Here is an 18,817-nt window from a genome sequence, read left to right on the forward strand (position 1 = left end):
AAAATACCGTGCGCCCCAAACGGCGAATCCCCAAATAATTCCAGGTGTTATGGAAGCGGATTGCAACTATGGATCAGCAGATGTGTATATCACATATCACCCATGTTATGGAATAGGGTTGGAACTATGGATCAGCAGATGTGTATATCACATATCACCCATATTTGAATTGCTATAACATCCCAATAACATTTAATCCGTAATGTCAATCTAAAATATTGAAAAAATAAACCCTTAAATGCAATAGAGTAGTATATACAATAATGCATTCATGTGGTAATAAGCCCCAATAGATTTACATGTAAATTAATTAAATTACAAGTCATGTCAAGTCAAGGCACCTTTATTCATATAGTGCTTTATACAATACAGATAGTTTCAAAGTAGCTTTAAAGTGTTAAACTTTGCCTTTATACACCAAATATATGTGCTGAGGATGCACAGAGGACAATAGGGAAACAGTCATCTTTATTGTTGATTTAGTGATGTCCACCGTGCCATGCTCAATAGCTCATTCTAATTAAATTCCAATAGTGTCTGTGCAGCACCTCAAATCAACAGTTGCCAAGACAATTGCATCCCCAGCTTAAAGCAAGCGGGAAAAACGTGACAGTGGCTGAGGACAAACCAAACTTCATCTTATGACAGTGTCTGGAGGACAAAACTTCATCTATGACAGTAATGGAGGAAAAAAAAACTTGGCAGAAATCTGTGTCAGGTTGGGGGGGGCATGGTTTGGTTTAATTCCAGGCTGCAACACACGTCAGATTGAGCAGAGGACACGTCTGGTTCTCATGGTCTTGTGGCGATGGCAAACGAGGTCTTCACAGGGGATCTGTCTCTAGGGTTCGTCTAGTTGACATGGTCTCCGCTGACATTCAGAGCTGTAGAGGTCATAGGTGCTGATCCCTGTAGATGCCGTTCTTCTTATGATATTAGAAGTACATCGGGTGTTATGGGAAGAGTTCCTGGTTCCTGTTGACCTAATTAATGCAGCCTAACATACCTTTAATGAACTTGAACTACAGAAATGTGATTGTGTGTTATGTGTATGCCAGGATAAAGAGATCTATATTTAAACTGACTGAGTATGTGTCTGACGTACAGTGCTGTGTTAGGTTGTTTGTTAGATTTTTTGGGTGATTAGTAGGAGGATCTGCCGCCCACTGTTGATTTTGATATTTTTGGTTTTTTTAAATTGGCAGAGTTTTGAGATCGGAGGGGGAGTTGAGGGATTTTATTGGATATGAGCTCGCTCAAGTACTGAAGGAGCTAAACCAATCAGAGCCTTATAAGTAATTAGCAAGATTTTAAAAATGTATACAATGTTTAATAGGGAGCCAGTGCAGAGTTGACAGAACCGGGCTTATATGATCATACTTCGTAGTACTAGTAAGAACTCTAGCTGTTGCATTTTGGACCAGAGTTTGTTTATTAAGTGCGCAGCGTAATTAGCATTACAATAATCTAACCTTGAGGTCATGAACACATGAATTAACGTTTCTGCATTTGACACTGAGAGCATAGGTCGTAATTAAGATATATTTTTAAGATGGAAAAATGCAGGTTTACAAATGCTAGAAACATGACTTTCAAAGGAAAGGTTGCTATCAAATAGCACACCTAGGTTTCTAACTGATGACGGAGAATTTACAGCACAGCCATCAAGCGTTAGACAGCGTTCTAGATTGTTACATGCAGAGGATTTTGGTCTGATAATTTACACCTGTTTTTTCAGAATTTAGCAGTAGGAAATTACTAGGCATCCAGTTTTTTTTATATCAGCTATGCATTCTGTTAGTTTTATGTTTCGTCAGGCCACGAAGAAATATAGATCTGAGTATCATCAGCATAACAGTGAAAGCTAACACCATGTTTCCTGATGATATGTAAAGCGTGAAAAGCAATGGTCCTAGAACTGAGCCTTGTGGTATGCCATACTGCATTTGTGAATGATTTGATACTTCTTCATTCATTGCTATGAATTGATGACAGTCAGATAAGTATGATTTTAACCATGCCAGTGCAATTCCACTAATGCCAACATAATTTCCTAGCCTATTTAAAAGAATGTTGTGCTCGATAGTTTCAAACGCAGCGCTAAGATCCAGTAGCACTAATATTGAGATACAACCATGATCGAATGATAAGAGCAGGTCATTTGTAACTCAGATGAGAGCAGTCTCAGTACTATGAAACTGTCTAGATCCTGACTGGAAAACCTCACAGATATCATTTTTCTCTAAGAAAGAACAATTGTGAGGAGACTACCTTTCCTAGTATCTCTGACAGAAAAGGTAGATTTGAGATCGGTCTGTAATCAACTAATTCTCCAGGATCAATTTGTGTTTTTTTTTACACAGGCTGGACTGAAAAAAGTGGAACTCCAATTGGTAAAACACCTACTAAACTATACTAAAATGAAGCAAATGCCATTTAAATATTTATTTAAACATTTCAGTCTGTTTATAAACAACAGTTAACATTTTTCCCAATAATAAATGTTATTACAGTTTGAGAAGATTCTTCTCGTGAACAAATAGTACATTTTGCATGTTGTAAAAAGTATTTTGGGAAGCTGCTTACTGAAATCATGACAACAGTAACTGTTTACTCTGGTTTTGTTAACTTACTAGTTCCATATCTGCAACCATCTGCAAACACTGAGAAAACAGAAGTTTGCTCATGTCAAGTGAAGGTTAATGTTAGTAAATCAGTCACTGAACGCCCTTCTTCCCCAAATGTTTCATTTTAAGATTACACAACTCAAGACGCCTCATCACTTGCATCATCTTCCTCTTTACTCTTCTGTTCTTCCTCCTCACCATTATCTTCCTCCTCTGATGTCTCATCACTGTCATCGTCCTCAGCCCTGAGTGTACAAACCAACATGGGTCACTTCAACTGGCTTCAATTTAAAAGGAAATATTTTAACCTTTAAACACAAGTTTATAACAGAATGAGAGAAACAGTCTCACTGGACTGGTCTGTTGGGATTTACAAAGTCTCTTCCTGAGTCCACATCGAAAGGATCTGGAAACATTTTGAATAAACACACACATAAACATCAAAGTTAGTATTTTCAAAACATTTACAGTAAATGTGACTATATTAAATCATTGAATGAACTGTACCTATTTCCTCTTCCTTAGGGGCGGCACTGAGAAACTCTTTCTCCACAGCCAGTAGTTCCTCTTCTGATTGGCTGGATGCATAACGCTCTAGAAGAGTCTTATTCAGCTCCAAAAATCCCAAACCCCACTTAAACTTCCTCAGCAGGAGCACAGCAAGGTCACGAAATCCTGATGCATGATCACATAGAAAAACATAAACGTCAACATCTAGCAAATTTGCACAATTTAATTTCAGCTGCTGTTATTAAACTCTACTCCTGTTCAAAAAATTGGGGTTAATACGATTTTTTGAATTAAAAAAAAAGGCCAAGGCTGCATTTATTTGATCAAAAATACAGTAAAAACAGTAACATTAATATTAACAAATTAAACCATGTTTTAAAGTGTTTAATTCAATAAATTCAATAAAGAAAAATTATAACTGCACATTCATTTTACCATTGTTTATTAGTTTCAGCAAAACAAGTAGCCTTTCTCAAGGTATGAGGTGTTTATCGAGGCATGAAGTGTTTTATTACCATGATGATATTTTGTCAGAATAGTTGCAACATATAAAAATAGTACAAAACAAAATTCACTAGTTCAAAAGTTTAAGATTTTTAAGTCTTCTGCTCACCAAGGATGTATTTATTGGAACCAAAATACAGTAAAAACAGTAATATTGTAAAAAAAAATAATTAGAATTTAAATTTTCTATTTTAATATATTTTAAAATGTAATTTAATCTTGTGACGCTTAGATTTATTTTAAGAATGTTTTTTTAAGTCTTCAGTGTCACATGATCCTTCAGAAATCATTCTATTATACTGATTTGCTGTTCAAGAAAAATGTATTATTATTATCAAATGCTAAAAACAGTTGTGCTGTTTCATATTTTTGTGAAAGAAGTGACCTTTTTCAGGATTCTTTGATGAATAAAAAAGTTTAAAAAATAGCATACAGACATATAAAAACACACACAATAGCAGCAACGGAGAAACCAATAGCTGAGATCTGCTTACCCACAATACAGAAGGTGGCAGCATAAGCCTCGACGCAGGACAGCTTGCATGGCTTTCCGTAGTTTACAGGATTTGCTGCGACCAAGAACGGCAAAAGCCTCGGATGAGAACCAATCATTTTGCTGAAAGGCGTGTCTTCAAGTCGCGCCCATGAACAGTCAATCACGGCTAGACCACCCTGTGCCACAATCTCCCTGGAAATGAAGAATATTATAGGTTAAAAATTCTATATTAACTAATTCTCCAGGATCAATGTGTTTTTTTTTTTTTACACAGGCTGGACTGAAAAAAGTGGAACTCCAATTGGTAAAACACCTTGTAAACTATACTAAAATGAAGCAAATGCCATTTAAATATTTATTTAAACATTTCAGTCTGCTTATAAACAACATTTTTTAACATTTTTTGCAATAATAAATGTTATTACAGTTTGAGAAGATTCTTCTCGTGAACAAATAGTTCATTTTGCACATTGTAAAAAGTATTTTGGGAAGACCACCCTGTGCCACAATCTCCCTGGAAATGAAGAATATTATAGGTTAAAAACTATAGAGAAATGTTTGTGATTTTTTTTTTTTTTTTACATTTTTATTTACACCACAATTAAAAAGTTTAGGGTCAACAAGATTTCTTAAGTCTCTTATGTTTACCAGGCAGTATTAATTTGTTTAAAAACACTGTAAAAATGTGAAATATTATTGCAATTTAAAATAAATGTTTTCTATGTGAATATATTTTAAAATGTAATTTATTCTGGTGATGCAAAGCTGAATTTTCAGCATCATTACTCCAGTCTTCAGTGTCACATGATCTTCAGAAATCATTCTAATATGCTGATTTGCTGCTCAAGAAACATTTCTGATTATTATTACTGTTATAATCAGATTCTTTGATGAATAGAAACTTCAAAAGAACAGCATTTATTATCAAATTAAAATTTTCTTCTTTACTTGAAATTGTAACCTTTCTGTCACTTTTGGTGAATTTAATCAATTTTTGCTGATTAAAGGTAGTAAGATAAAAAAAAAAAAAAAAAAAAAAAGATGGATTTTTGCTTCCTGTGGCGGACATGTGTGTGGGTGTGTAATATTTTTTTATTATTGTTGTGATGATTATTAGATTGTTGAGGTGGTTGTTTCGCAGGCAGCGCACTAAACCTTTCCTGGCCAGCTTCCGCCCTGTACACCGTTTCGGGTCACAGTGACCCAGATCCCACATGGCCAGCTGACAGGGCAACTTCACACCTCCTGCGGCCTCTGAATCCACATCCTCACTAGCTGAAACACAGAAACATCATTATACATAACTCATAAGTCTGTCAAGCTTTATTACAGAAAATTAAAGAGAGTAATGCACTTCATGACATGAATCTAAGTTCATATGTTTCAAAAAGATGACAAAACTGCATGCACTTTCTTAACATCCATCCACGTCTTCTATCACAGACCTTGCAGAGCCTCATGCATCTCCTCTGTGAAAGTTTCTAATGATTTCCCCTTCATCCTGTGTCGTGTGTCTTTGCCCTTGTGAACGGGTCGCTCACATTTACCCTGTTTTTTACGCCCCATGCCTGAAATCCACCTTACTTTTGATTATAGCAGTAACTTTCACACGCGTGTAATGGTAGGACTGTATTATAACCTATTCAACCACCTTACAACACACCAATAAATCATCTACTTTACGCTAAACCGTGGCATGGATGGCATAAACATAAGTTTATAAGGTTTTAGAGCAAATCCCGAAAATGTATTCCGACATGCTGTGTTTCTCAAAACACGGTGACGTCATGAAACATGGCTGTGCTGTATCAAAGCACAAAATACGCATATTTATTGAAATTACATCAATACTAATATACAATTGATTTAATTAAGGCTATGCAATAAAAATAAAAATTTTCAACTTAATACTACAAATGAGTTACACAAACTAGACACTTAATAATCAATAAAGTAAAATGAAAGAGGACTTTTATTTAGTCAGAATCACACGCCGGAAATTTCGAATAATATTTTTTGTTTTACATCCATCGCCGGGTTTCTAACACACACGAACGTTTTATATATATATATCGTCTTTGTGTTTAATATAAGCAACCAAATAGACGCATTTATGGCAATTAAATATAATCAAATCTGCGTATCTGTTAAAACTATTAATTATCATGTCTTTTATCGATAATCGCTGCGTTTCGCAAGTAACACGTTCGTAAAACATAACATCATCTTCCGCAGCTGAACGCTTCCCTTCGGTAATGTTTCGAGTTCCGTCACATGAGCAAAGAAAAGAGATAATGTAAATACTCAGAAACCCACGATTTGAAGAGTTATGCAGTGTGTGTATTTAAAATTGTGCCTGTTTTATCTGACAGCACTGGGTGAGTTTTACAGAGTGAGTCTTGTTTTATTGCATGATTGGATCTGATCTGATCAAAACAGTCAGTGTTGTTGAATGCGGAACTCAAACTGCCTCTTTATTTGCTTCACATACACTTTTTTCAAGTTATTTTTAGGGTTTTTAGTATCTACATATTTAGTATTTTTAAAATATAAAATATTATTTTATTCATTATTTTTTATTTTTTAAATCCACTGGGTTAACATGTGAAATCAATAAAACCACACTGAAATGGTTAACTATGTTTTGGAGATGGATTTTAACGAAAACTGTATGTAAATATTAGGGTTTTTAGTATCTACTTTGTGGTTGTTTTTTCAGTGGCTGTCACATCAGGAGGGAAGATGAAGATAGTGGAGGAACCTAATACATTTGGGTGAGATTTCCAGGAAACCCTGTGAGATTTTCCAGATCCGCAGCTGAAAACGCTTCCCTTCGGTAATGTTTCGAGTTCCGTCACATGAGCAAAGAAAAGAGATAATGTAAATACTCAGAAAAACCACGATTTGAAGAGTTATGCAGTGTGTGTATTTAAAATTGTGCCTGTTTTAATCTGACAGCACTGGGTGAGTTTTACAGAGTGAGTCTTGTTTTATTGCATGATTGGATCTGATCTGATCAAAACAGTCAGTGTTGTTGAATGCGGAACTCAAACTGCCTCTTTATTTGCTTCACATACACTTTTTTCAAGTTATTTTTAGGGTTTTTAGTATCTACATATTTAAGTATTTTAAAATATAAAATATTATTTTATTCATTATTTTTTATTTTTTAAATCCACTGGGTAACATGTGAAATCAATAAAACCACACTGAAATGGTTAACTATGTTTTGGAGATGGATTTTAACCGAAAACTGTATGTAAATATTAGGGTTTTTAGTATCTACTTTGTGGTGTTTTTTCAGTGGCTGTCACATCAGGAGGGAAGATGAAGATAGTGGAGGAACCTAATACATTTGGGTGAGATTTCCAGGAAACCCTGTGAGATTTTCAGATCCAATATAATATGTGTTCATACAACAGACTCTTCATGATCTTCTCTCTTTGATTTTTTCAGGCTGAATAATCAGCTTTTGTCTCAGAATAGTCGACTGCAGGCGAAGATCAGCCCGTCTCCAGTGTCTGGACCTCCACATCTGCACAGACTGGCAGGGAAATGCTTCAACTACATTGAAGCCACGTCAGTAACATCTGCGCAACTTTAAACACTATTGAAAAGCTGTATTTAAAAAGGATATTTGCTTCATACACACCCTTAATTGATTGCTCTTCTTCTATACTGCTAAATATAAAAGAGACTGGAGCTAGTTGTCACAAGGTCTGTATCTCACTAAATATGTTTGAGCCAAAAATTCAATTACATAAATGCATGTTTTATCCAATAGTTGTTTTGTGTGTGATGGTTTGAGACAAACCTGTATGTTATGTTTTTGTCAAAAAAAAAAAAAAAATAATATATATATATAATAATTATATATATATATATATATATACATATATATATATATACACTACCGTTCAAAAGTTTGGGATCAGTAAGGCTTATAATGTCATTTAAAGAAGTCTCTTCTGCTCATCAAGGCTGCATTTATTTGATCAAAAATACAGAAAAAAAACAGTAATCTTGTAAAATGTTATTACAATATAAAAGAATGGCTTCTATTATAATATTCTTTAAAATTTAATTTATTTTTGCGATGCATAGCTGAATTTCCATCAGCCATTACTCCAGTATTAAGTGTCACATGATCCTTAAGAAATCATTCTAATCTGCTGATTAATTATTAGAATTATCAATGTTGGCAACAGTTGTGCTGCCAAGTATTTTTTTGAAAACTGCGATATTTTTTTCAGGATTCTTTGATGAATGAAAAAAAGTTAAAAAGAACAGCATTTATTCAAAATAAAAAATCTCTTCTAACAATATAAATCTTTGCTATCACTTCTTAACAATTAAGCACATTCTTGCTGAAAACATGAGTTTTAATTTCTTTCAAAAAAAGAAAGAATAAAAATTTACTGACCCCTTAACTTTTGAATGGTAGTGTATATTGTTAGAAAAGATTTCTATTTTAAATAAATTCTCTTCTTTTGAACTTTTTATTCATCAAAGAATCCTGAAAAATTATCATAGGTTTAATATATATATATATATATATATTAAGCAGCACAACAGTTTCCAGCATAATAAATCAGCATATTAGAATAATTTCTGAAGATCATGTGACACTGAACACTGAAGTAATGATGCTGAAAATTCAGCTTTGCATCACAGAAATAAAATAGATTTTAATGCATATTAAAATAGAAAAATGTTTTTTTACGTCATAATAATATTTCACAATATAAATATTTTTCCTGTATTTCTGATCAAATAAATGTAGCACTGACGAGCATAATAAACTTTAAAAAACATTAAAAAATTGTTCTGATCCCAAACTTTTGACCGATAGTGTGTATATATATATATATTAAATTTGTATAATTTTTGTGAAATGTATTCTAACTAACATTTAAATATTTAAGTATTTTAAAATATAAAATATTATTTTATTCATTATTTTTTATTTTTTAAATCCACTGGGTAACATGTGAAATCAATAAAACCACACTGAAATGGTTAACTATGTTTTGGAGATGGATTTTAACCGAAAACTGTATGTAAATATTTCATAAATATCAGGTCAGGGCATTTGTCTCTGCCACAGGATAAAAACGGTAATTGTGACTTTTTAATTTCACAATTCTGAATTGCGAGATGTAAAGTTTATAACTTGTAATTACGGGATGTAAGTCACATATAAATAGTCACAGTTACCTTTTTTATTATAATTTTTTCAATCCATGGCAGAAACAAGTACGTAATTGTGTGCTATTAAAAGAAATCAATTATTATTTATTTCTTTTTAGATACAAATACGTGTTTTGTCCATTTCATAACGTGACTCAGCATGAACAGAGTTTCAGATGGAACGCATACAGCGGTATACTGGGGTAAAGATCTTTATAAAAGCTTTGCTCTGTTCAGTTTAGCTAACTAAATGTAAGCTGCACTATGTGAAATCTCTGTGGTGTGTGTGTGTGTGTAGTATTTGGCAGGAATGGGAGATTCAGAATAACACATTTACCGGCATGTGGATGCGAGAAGGAGACTCATGCGGAAACAAGAACAGACAGACCAAGGTCTTTACTGCATGTACACTCTATGTGTTCACTGTAATGTGAGTTTATGGATACCGTTCAAATGTAGGTGTATCTGGAAGCAGGTTTTGTTACGTCTATATATATTCAGTTCTCCTGGTGTGTGGGAATAGCAGCAAACTGGTGAGTGTTTCAGAGCCACAGACGTGTGTTTATTCTCTGACGTTTGAGACGCCACTTGTTTGCCATTCACACTCCCTCTTAGGTGAGTTAAACTTCATTTAACACCTAGCCTGTCTTCAATGTACCGTGTCTGATTGTTCGCTTGTGTTTCAGTGTATCCGGTTTTGAGTGAGGCGTTGCAGAAGGAGTGGGATGAAATCGCTCAAGCTCGATATGAAGATCTCATCACAGAACAGGTGACAAACAAGCACGCACTGTCACGATCTCCATGCATCTGAGAACATCACAATATCACATTTGTGTGTGTTTAGGGTTATAATAAGCTGCTGAGGGAGCTGTTTGAAGAGGCCGGTCTCCTGAGAAAAGCTCAACAGCCGAAAGCAGAGAAGAGTGCGACGCCTCTCACACATCAGAGTCTGGAGCAGTGCACACAGGTCAGACAGACGAATATTCAAGCTTAAATCTAAGAGTTATGTATTCGAATTGCATGTAATTCATGTTGGATTTCACCGTTTTAAACAGACTAATAAATGTAATGTGATCACAGAGGGAGCACTCACCTCAAGCACTCCATAAATCATGCCGTACTTTATTTTATTTATTTTAATAATAAAATAGCATTTATTCACATTGCTTCAAATCAGTTCTTTGTAAAAACAATGTAATTTATTCAGCTAAAGAGTATGAACATGGTTAAATTATGGCTAACTGTGGAACAAGCAGTATTTAGTTAAAATTAGTGCTGTCAAATGATTAATCGTATTTTATTATTTTATATATATAAGTTTTGTTTACATAATATATGTGTGTATACTGTGTATATTTATTATGTATATATAAATACACAACAAATGCATGTATATATTTAAGAAAAATATGTTATGTTTATATATTAAATGTATTTTTTATTTTATATATTTATATGAATATATAAATATATAAACGTAAATATTTTCAAAATATATACTATATGTATGTGTATTTACATATACATGATAAATATACTCAGTACATGTACATATATAATGTAAACAAAAACTTTTATTTTGGATGAGATTAATCACGATTAATCGTTTGACAGCACTAGTTAATTTTATTTTGGTTGTTTTTAATCAATTTTATTTGTTTGTGATAACTATTTATATAACATTGTTACTGCCTATTAAAAATGCATTCAGCTTATAAGTACTATTACAGAAATCGTACCTGTTTCATTGATGTATGACTGACAAATATGCATCACATTAAGTTTATTAGTGTAATGCAAATGTGACATTCATAAATCTTAAATTATTTTATGCAGGACACGTGCTCTGCGCTCGGCTTTAGCTTTGCACGTGCTTTTAGCATGTGTGTTTATTTTAACAGGATTTTGAAAAGCAGAGAGCTGAGATCGAGCGGCTACAATCACTCCTAACACAACATAACATCTCCTACCAGACGACAACAGGTGAGGCGCGTGTGCACTTCACCCGTGCACACCAAAAATCACCTCAAATGACTGAATGTATCAAATCATCTCTTTATGTTAAAAAAGACAACTTAACTTTTCAAAAAAAGAAGAAGTTCACTAATTCTAAGTCATTAATTCGGACAGAATTTGCATTTTTGGGTGAACTATCCCTTTAAGGTGCATTACTGGTGCTCAAACAGGTTAAGTGCAGCAGTTCAATTCTTCCTGCTCTTTCAGGCAGGACACGGGATCAGGGTCCCTCACCCGTCCAGGACCAGCACCTCCGCGGCGACACCGGCTTTATCGCTGATCTGCACTAAGATGCCCAGCAGGATCATAAAGCACACGGCTAATCATTCAGAAAAATAATGCTACTGTGAGATAATGGTGTTTAGTGATTTTTAAATTTGCCCTGACAATTATGAAAAATAAAGTATTTGTGTATTATGAAAAACTTTTAGGACGTTACAATGTGTCGTTGTGTCAAACAAGCCTATTGACTTTGGCGCATACATCCTTGAGATTTGCAAAACTCTTTCTGAACCACTAGATGGCAGCATCCAAAGCTCTTATCTTTTTCACATTTCAGCCCAGTTTTCTGCTTTGTGTAAACAATCCAAGCATCAAGCCAATATAGCACTGTCATTTACACAGAAATGCCCTTCTCACACACTCCAGGCTATTATTTGCTCGTGTCCAAGTCTCCCTTTCCTCTGGCCATCACTAGACAGTATTAGAAGAACAAACAGCCCACATCCGGCTCAAACCACAGATCACAGACGAAACCCTCGAAACAATCCGTGTCAGGCCCGCAGTTTCTCTTTGGTTGTAAATAAGATGTAGTAAATAAGCTTGTTAGAAGCCAAAACAGTCAGAGGAGAAGACCTACAGAGAGTTCAGCTGAAAATGACCAGACCGTGAAAAAGAAAATCCAATTACGCAGAGACATCCAAGACCACCCGAGAGCAAATACATCTCGATTTTTTACTTCTCCATCAGCTTTTGTCCATGCTATGCAGTTTAGAAGGTGTTCTGTGTGGTTTTAACCCTGTGTGGATTTATGTTAAAATTCTGCATACGATTGTTACAGTCTTGGTCTAATTCACCCATCACCAAAAATCCAAAAATTTATTAAAAAAATAAATAAATTATATATATATATATATATATATATATATATATATATATATATATATATATATATATATATATATATATATGTATATGTATGCAAAACGAGGACATATGTTATACAAAGAAATGAGTATTCGAAGAAGTATTTTAAATATAGGCTTATTTTAATTTAAAATGAAAATTTTTATATTTAAATTTTTTTTTGAAGCTCAAACTGTAGAGCATAGCACTAGAAACGACAAGATCATTCATATCCCAACAAAATTCTCATACGTGAGCTGATAAAAATGTACTCAAAAAAAGTGTCTGTCAAATGCATAAATTTAAATGTATATTCCCTCAGAAGGTAGAGAAACTGACATAACAAAATACATAACCCTTTTTATATTTTAAATCAAATTTTCCCACTAACCACATGCGGCAAAAAAAAATCTCATTTTAATATATTTTTGATATTGAAAATATATATATTTTCCACCTTCATATACCAAAATATATTTAAAAATGTAGTTTAGAGGCAAGAAAATAAATCTTATGGATTTATAATGACTCTTAATTTTTTCTATATATTGTAATTTTCTGAACATTGTGAAGTGTGTTTCTTGTTGAATTTTATTAAATTGCGTTATATGTTCACATGAATTATAAACAACAAATAAGGTTATTCTTCAAATGTGGCATGTGAATGGATTTTTTAAAATTAAATATATATATATATATATACTTTAAAAGGTATACAAAAAATTACCAAAGAATGTATTGGTACACAACGTATTTATGTAAATATATTTAAAATATATATATATATATATATATATATATATATATATATATATATATATATATATATATATATATTTTTTTTTTTTTTTTTTTTTTTTTTTTTTTTTTACAATATGGGACATAACAGATGTAATAGAAATTTTGTATTCACATTCCACAACACTTTCCAGACACGTTCACGAAGAAATACATATTAGCTTAACCAGTATTGCTGTCAATTCAAAAATGTGATGCGGGTTAAACTGACCCAGAACATAATATAAAACATGTTGATGTGTGGTTGCTAGGTGGTTTCTTACTGGCCTGGTGGATTTAAGATGTGTTTTATTACCATCAAGGTGATAAATTGGAGTCACACCTGACCTGCAAAACTACAGAAGAGACAGAGAGAGTGACCTTATTACAAAGCTGTAACTACAAAGATGTAACTTCTGCCTGCAGGACATCCGTTGCCTCACAATGACGCACTGAAAGGTTGAAAGCAGTTTGAGATATTTATATAAGGGCTGTGTACATTAGATCATCAGGCTCCTCAGAATTGCAGATGACTCATAAAACTCCCTAGTTAATATCGGACTGCTCTGAATGGGTGTTTAGGAATCAAATAAGGACTTTTCCTTCTACACAAGCTGTTCAGATTGATTTTTGAGGAAAACCTTTAAAGCTGACAAATGCATGTAGGTCTAGAACACAGAAAGGTCAGCGCTGACGCTCCCATCAGGCTTTTGTCAAGGCCGTGACAGATGCAGCTTCAGCGCCTGTCACTCAAACCTCAGGTGGGTAATTAAGGCCTTTCATCTAATTAAATCAAAACAACAAAACATGGAAATAACATTCCGCATGAAATCCCTGAACTTCTCAGTTGTCTTCTGTTCATTTCATGACAATTCTTCTCACACAGGAGATGAAGAAGGCAACAAACAAGCTGGAGGCATTTTGTTCTCAAGAGATCTGCGACCTGCTGAATACACTTGGAAGGCAGTCAAGGACTTCAGATCACGGATATTCAGAGATTATAAGACTGGGAAGATCCTCAAAGACCTGCTGAGCACAGCTGAGAGTGTAAGATGTTGCTCAGTTCTTAATGATTTCATAAAACCAGGTCTATACACCAGACACCTTCCTTCATATGTTCAGATGTATTTTAAGGAAGGACAACAGGCAGAGCGTCAGAGAGCGAGACAAACAGGCCTCTGTGGAGAGCCTCACGTGATGTAATGGCCCTCCAGCACGCATGCACTGGCATTCAAAACAGAGGCTGTGAGCAGTATACAGTTCAGCAGACTGTAACCTGTGATGTTATTTTATACTCAATGACAAAACAGCCACTCATAAAGGTGTTTTTTTGTTGTTGTTGTTGTTTACATTAGATTATTTCTATATAATATTAATTGTTCCACCTTTATAATAATAATACACAGTACTATAATTTCTCAAATGATTTCAGATTTAAAACAACAATAATAATAATAATTATTATTATTAATGGCACATAATAACAAAAACAACAACCATAATAATTATTATTTACATTTTAAAAAGAATAACAATATGAATAGTAATAACAATAATAATAAATTTTAATACAAATTTTGTATTTGTAAAATGTAATATTAATTGTATAATATTTTAAGTAATATCGATTGTATTATTATTATTATTATTATTATTTGCCACCTTTATAATAATAATTAATATTATTATTATGAGCCACTTTTATAATAATTTTAATATAATAGTAATATAAATATTATAATAGTTATTATAATTATAATATTATAATAAATGTATAATTTTGTATTATGTTTTAATTTGTAAAATAATAATAATTGATTATCATTATTGTTCTACTTATTATTATGTGTTTTATTATATACTAATTTCTATTTTAATAATAAAATAATAATTGTTATTACTTCTATTTTAATATAATAATATAATACAATATGTTTTTAATAATTTTGATGATTTGTAATAATTATAATGTATTATTATTATTATATGCAACAATAACAATAAATGTAATAATAATGCTATAATAACAACAATAATAACATCATAAAATGTTTATAATAATATTTGTATAATTATAATATTTCTTTTTATACTAATTGCTATCATGTGCCACCTTTATAACATTAATATTAATTACTATTATTATTGGATGATGAAGTTGTCTAATTACAGTTTAATAATTTATGTGCAGTAGATGTGGGCTCACTGGGCAGATATTGGTAGCAGTATTGTACATTCAAGCCCATATTTTATAAGACAGTGTTTCTGAGAAAAAGGGGAAAAAAACATGTCGACCTGGATAAAGTAAAGAGACAGCAACTTAAACTAGGACAAAAAGTGTGAAGCAGAAGATGAGAGAAAATGTAATGAAAGGAGAAACAGAGGCGTAACACTTTAAAGTTTAAATGTAGTTTAACCAAAATACAGGCTTTACAGGAACATTTGTTATATTTTTGTAATGCCGCTTAAAATGTTTTTTTTTTAATTTGCAATAATTTACAACATTTCTTTATGTATTACATATATATATATTTATACATTATATTACTGTATAATTTTCAGGTTTTTCCACTAAAAGGTTTTTCCTTTGTTACTTAAAAAAAAAAAAAAAAAACTTAAACTTTAATTTCAGCTAGTTGTCTAGACAGTATTTGTAACGTGGGACGTGTGACAGTGGAGTTGAGGATCCAAATGCAGGTTTTATTGCAAGAGTGGTGAAAACAGGCAGGGTCAAACAGCAGTAAACAGGTAATCCAGGGCAGACAAAAGAGTAATCCAATAAACAAGCATTGGTCAGGGCAGGGAGCAAATGATCACAAAACCAGATAACAGTCCAGGGTCAAAAAACAAGACAAGGAACAAGGAAAACACAGAACTATGGAATGCTAAAGGCTAACAATACTGAGCAATGACTGTGTGTAAAACCAGCCTTTAAATAGGGTGAGACTGATGAGGAAACAAGACACAGGTGAATGGAATTAGAGATAATGAGTCTGGCAAAGGATTATGGGAAATGTAGTCTGGGTGGGATAGAGAGGCCAGAGTCAGAGGTGGAGTGCCCTCTGGTGGAGTTCATAGGCACTCCAGCTGGAGATTGTGACAGAACCTCCCCCCCCCCCCCCCTTAAGGAGCGGCTTCCAGATGTTCCCAAATGAGTCCAGGAGGGAGGTGGGGAGGAGGCGAAACATGGGGGAGGAATGGAGGGCCAGGTCCATGTGCTGGAGGAGGACCTGGGGACTGAGGCAACACCGGCGGAGTAGGGTGCCAGGGCGGAACTGGCAGAGCAGGGAGCCAGCGTGGAGCCGAGGAACACCAGGGCAGAGCAGACAGGACTGAAGATCCCCACTGTGGAGCTGATGGAGCAGAGAACCACCACCGCGGATCAGGCTGAACTGGAACAGAGAGCATAGAGAGGTTAACAACAGCCTCTGTGGCCATAACAGGACAAGCAGAGAGTTCACAAATGGCCTCCTTGGCCAGAGCTGGATAGACAGAGAGTTCACAGTCAGCCTACATGGCCATAATGGGACATTCAGAGAGTTCACAGTTGGCTTCTTTGGCCATGGCTGGACAGGCGAAGAGCTCAAATACGGCCTCTTTGGCTGTGGCTGGTCAGACCGAGAGTTCAGAGATGGCCTCCTTGGCCATGACTGGACAGACAGAGAGTTGAGAGATGGCCTCTTTGGTCGTGGCTGGATGGACCGAGAGTTCAGAGACGGCCTCCTTGGCATGACTGGACAGACAGAGAGTTCAGAGTCGGCCTCTTTGGCCATGGCTGGACGGGCGAAGAGCTCAAATACGGCCTTCTTGGCTGTGGCTGGTCGGGCTGAGAGTTCTGAGTCGGCCTCTTTGGCCATGGCTGGACAGACAGAGAGTTGAGAGATGGCCTCTTTGGTCGTGGCTGGATGGACCGAGAGTTCAGAGACGGCCTCCTTGGCATGACTGGACAGACAGAGAGTTCAGAGTCGGCCTCTTTGGCCATGGCTGGACGGGCGAAGAGCTCAAATACAGCCTTCTTGGCTGTGGCTGGTCGGGCCGAGAGTTCAGAGTCGGCCTCTTTGGCCATGGCTGGACAGACAGAGAGTTCAGAGTCGGCCTCTTTGGTCGTGGCTGGATGGACCGAGAGTTCAGAGACGGCCTCCTTGGCATGACTGGACAGACAGAGAGTTCAGAGTCGGCCTCTTTGGCCATGGCTGGACGGGCGAAGAGCTCAAATACGGCCTTCTTGGCTGTGGCTGGTCGGGCTGAGAGTTCAGAGTCGGCCTCTTTGGCCATGGCTGGACAGACAGAGAGTTGAGAGATGGCCTCTTTGGTCGTGGCTGGATGGACCGAGAGTTCAGAGACGGCCTCCTTGGCATGACTGGACAGACAGAGAGTTCAGAGTCGGCCTCTTTGGCCATGGCTGGACGGGCGAAGAGCTCAAATACAGCCTTCTTGGCTGTGGCTGGTCGGGCCGAGAGTTCAGAGTCGGCCTCTTTGGCCATGGCTGGACAGGCGAAGAGCTCAAATACGGCCTCCTTGGCTGTGGCTGGACAGACAGAGAGTTCAGAGACAGCCTCTTTGGTCGTGGCTGGACAGGCTGAGAGTTCAGAGATGGCCTCCTTGGCGTGACTGGAAAGACAGAAAGTTCAGCGTCGGCCTCTTTTGCCATGGCTGGACAGGCAAAGAGCTCAAATACAACCTCCTTGGCTGTGACTGGTCAGACCGAGAGTTCAGAGACGGCCTCCTTGGCCGTGACTGGACAGACAGAGAGTTCAGAGATGGCCTCCTTGGCCGTGACTGGACACACAGAGAGTTCACAGGCAGCCTCTTTGGCCACGGCTGGACTGGCAGAAAGTTCAGAAGCGGACACCACTGCCTCTGGAATTTCTGCAGCAGAAGCCGCCACATCAGGAGGAGTTGGACTCACGAGAGTCATAGGAACAGGGAATGGCACTCCTGGCCATGACGAGGGAACTGGAGTGGACTCAAGGACTGGAGTGAGCTCTGGAGCTGATACGAGGACTGAAGCAGGCTCTGGAGTGGATTCAGGGACTGGAACGGACGCCACCGCCTCGGGAGGTTCTGCAGTGGAAGCTGGCACCTCTGGGGGAACTGCGGTGGTACGTGTGGCCCAAACATATAGAAAGGCGACCACCATTACAGGGAGCACTGAGTCTATGGGAACAGTCTCTGTGATTACTTGTTTTGAGGCCCTTGGGATGCCTGCTGCTCACACCAACATCAGCGGTGGGTCCTCCACACTGTATGCCAGTCTCAAATGCCTTGGTATGCCAGTCTCAAATGCATGATGGCCATGATGGGACGAGACTCAAGAATGGTGGCCATGATAGGACGAGGAAATGTAGTCTGGTATAGAGTGGCAAGAGTCAGAGGTAGAGTGCCCTCTGGTGGAGTTCATAGGCACTCCAGCTGGAGATCGTGACATTATTTCTCATTTTCATTTAGTTTGACGTACTAAAATGAATAATACTAAAGTAAAAATAATAAAAAACTATAGACACATTAAAAAAATAAAAAATCCAATAAAAATGAAACAACAACTAAATTAACATGAAAACAGAAAAAAATT

General features: G+C 35.9%; 2 protein-coding genes across 9 annotated transcripts; one reads left to right on the forward strand and one right to left on the reverse strand.

Moving 5' to 3' along the window:
• Positions 1-2,430: 2,430 nt before the first annotated feature.
• Positions 2,431-5,940, reverse strand: LOC109092088 (TSR3 ribosome maturation factor). The gene is made up of 6 exons (XM_042714730.1): positions 5,583-5,940; positions 5,205-5,412; positions 4,136-4,329; positions 3,135-3,302; positions 2,979-3,033; positions 2,431-2,872 (listed from the first exon to the last, which is right to left on the reverse strand). Exons 1-6 carry the CDS (start codon positions 5,701-5,703, stop codon positions 2,767-2,769), a joined length of 852 nt encoding a protein of 283 aa, XP_042570664.1. The 5' UTR covers positions 5,704-5,940; the 3' UTR covers positions 2,431-2,766.
• Positions 5,941-6,165: 225 nt separating this feature from the next.
• On the forward strand, positions 6,166-11,767 carry LOC109092087 (N-acetylglucosamine-1-phosphotransferase subunit gamma-like). Of its 8 annotated transcripts, none has more exons than XM_042714725.1 (10): positions 6,171-6,529; positions 6,857-6,911; positions 7,594-7,716; positions 9,447-9,530; positions 9,626-9,719; positions 9,828-9,942; positions 10,014-10,096; positions 10,172-10,294; positions 11,229-11,310; positions 11,551-11,767. In XM_042714725.1, coding segments are annotated over exons 1-10 (843 nt in total). In that variant the 5' UTR covers positions 6,171-6,528; the 3' UTR covers positions 11,634-11,767. The 8 variants fall into 8 exon arrangements, with proteins under 8 accessions (XP_042570663.1, XP_042570662.1, XP_042570659.1 ...); XM_042714723.1 differs by lacking the exon at positions 6,857-6,911 and adding an exon at positions 7,442-7,496 and having other exon boundaries at positions 6,171-6,515; XM_042714721.1 differs by having other exon boundaries at positions 6,172-6,515.
• The last annotated feature ends 7,050 nt before the right edge of the window (positions 11,768-18,817 follow it).

The sequence above is a fragment of the Cyprinus carpio genome, chromosome A24 (genome assembly GCF_018340385.1).
Source record: "Cyprinus carpio isolate SPL01 chromosome A24, ASM1834038v1, whole genome shotgun sequence".
Taxonomy (NCBI): Eukaryota; Metazoa; Chordata; class Actinopteri; order Cypriniformes; family Cyprinidae; genus Cyprinus; species Cyprinus carpio.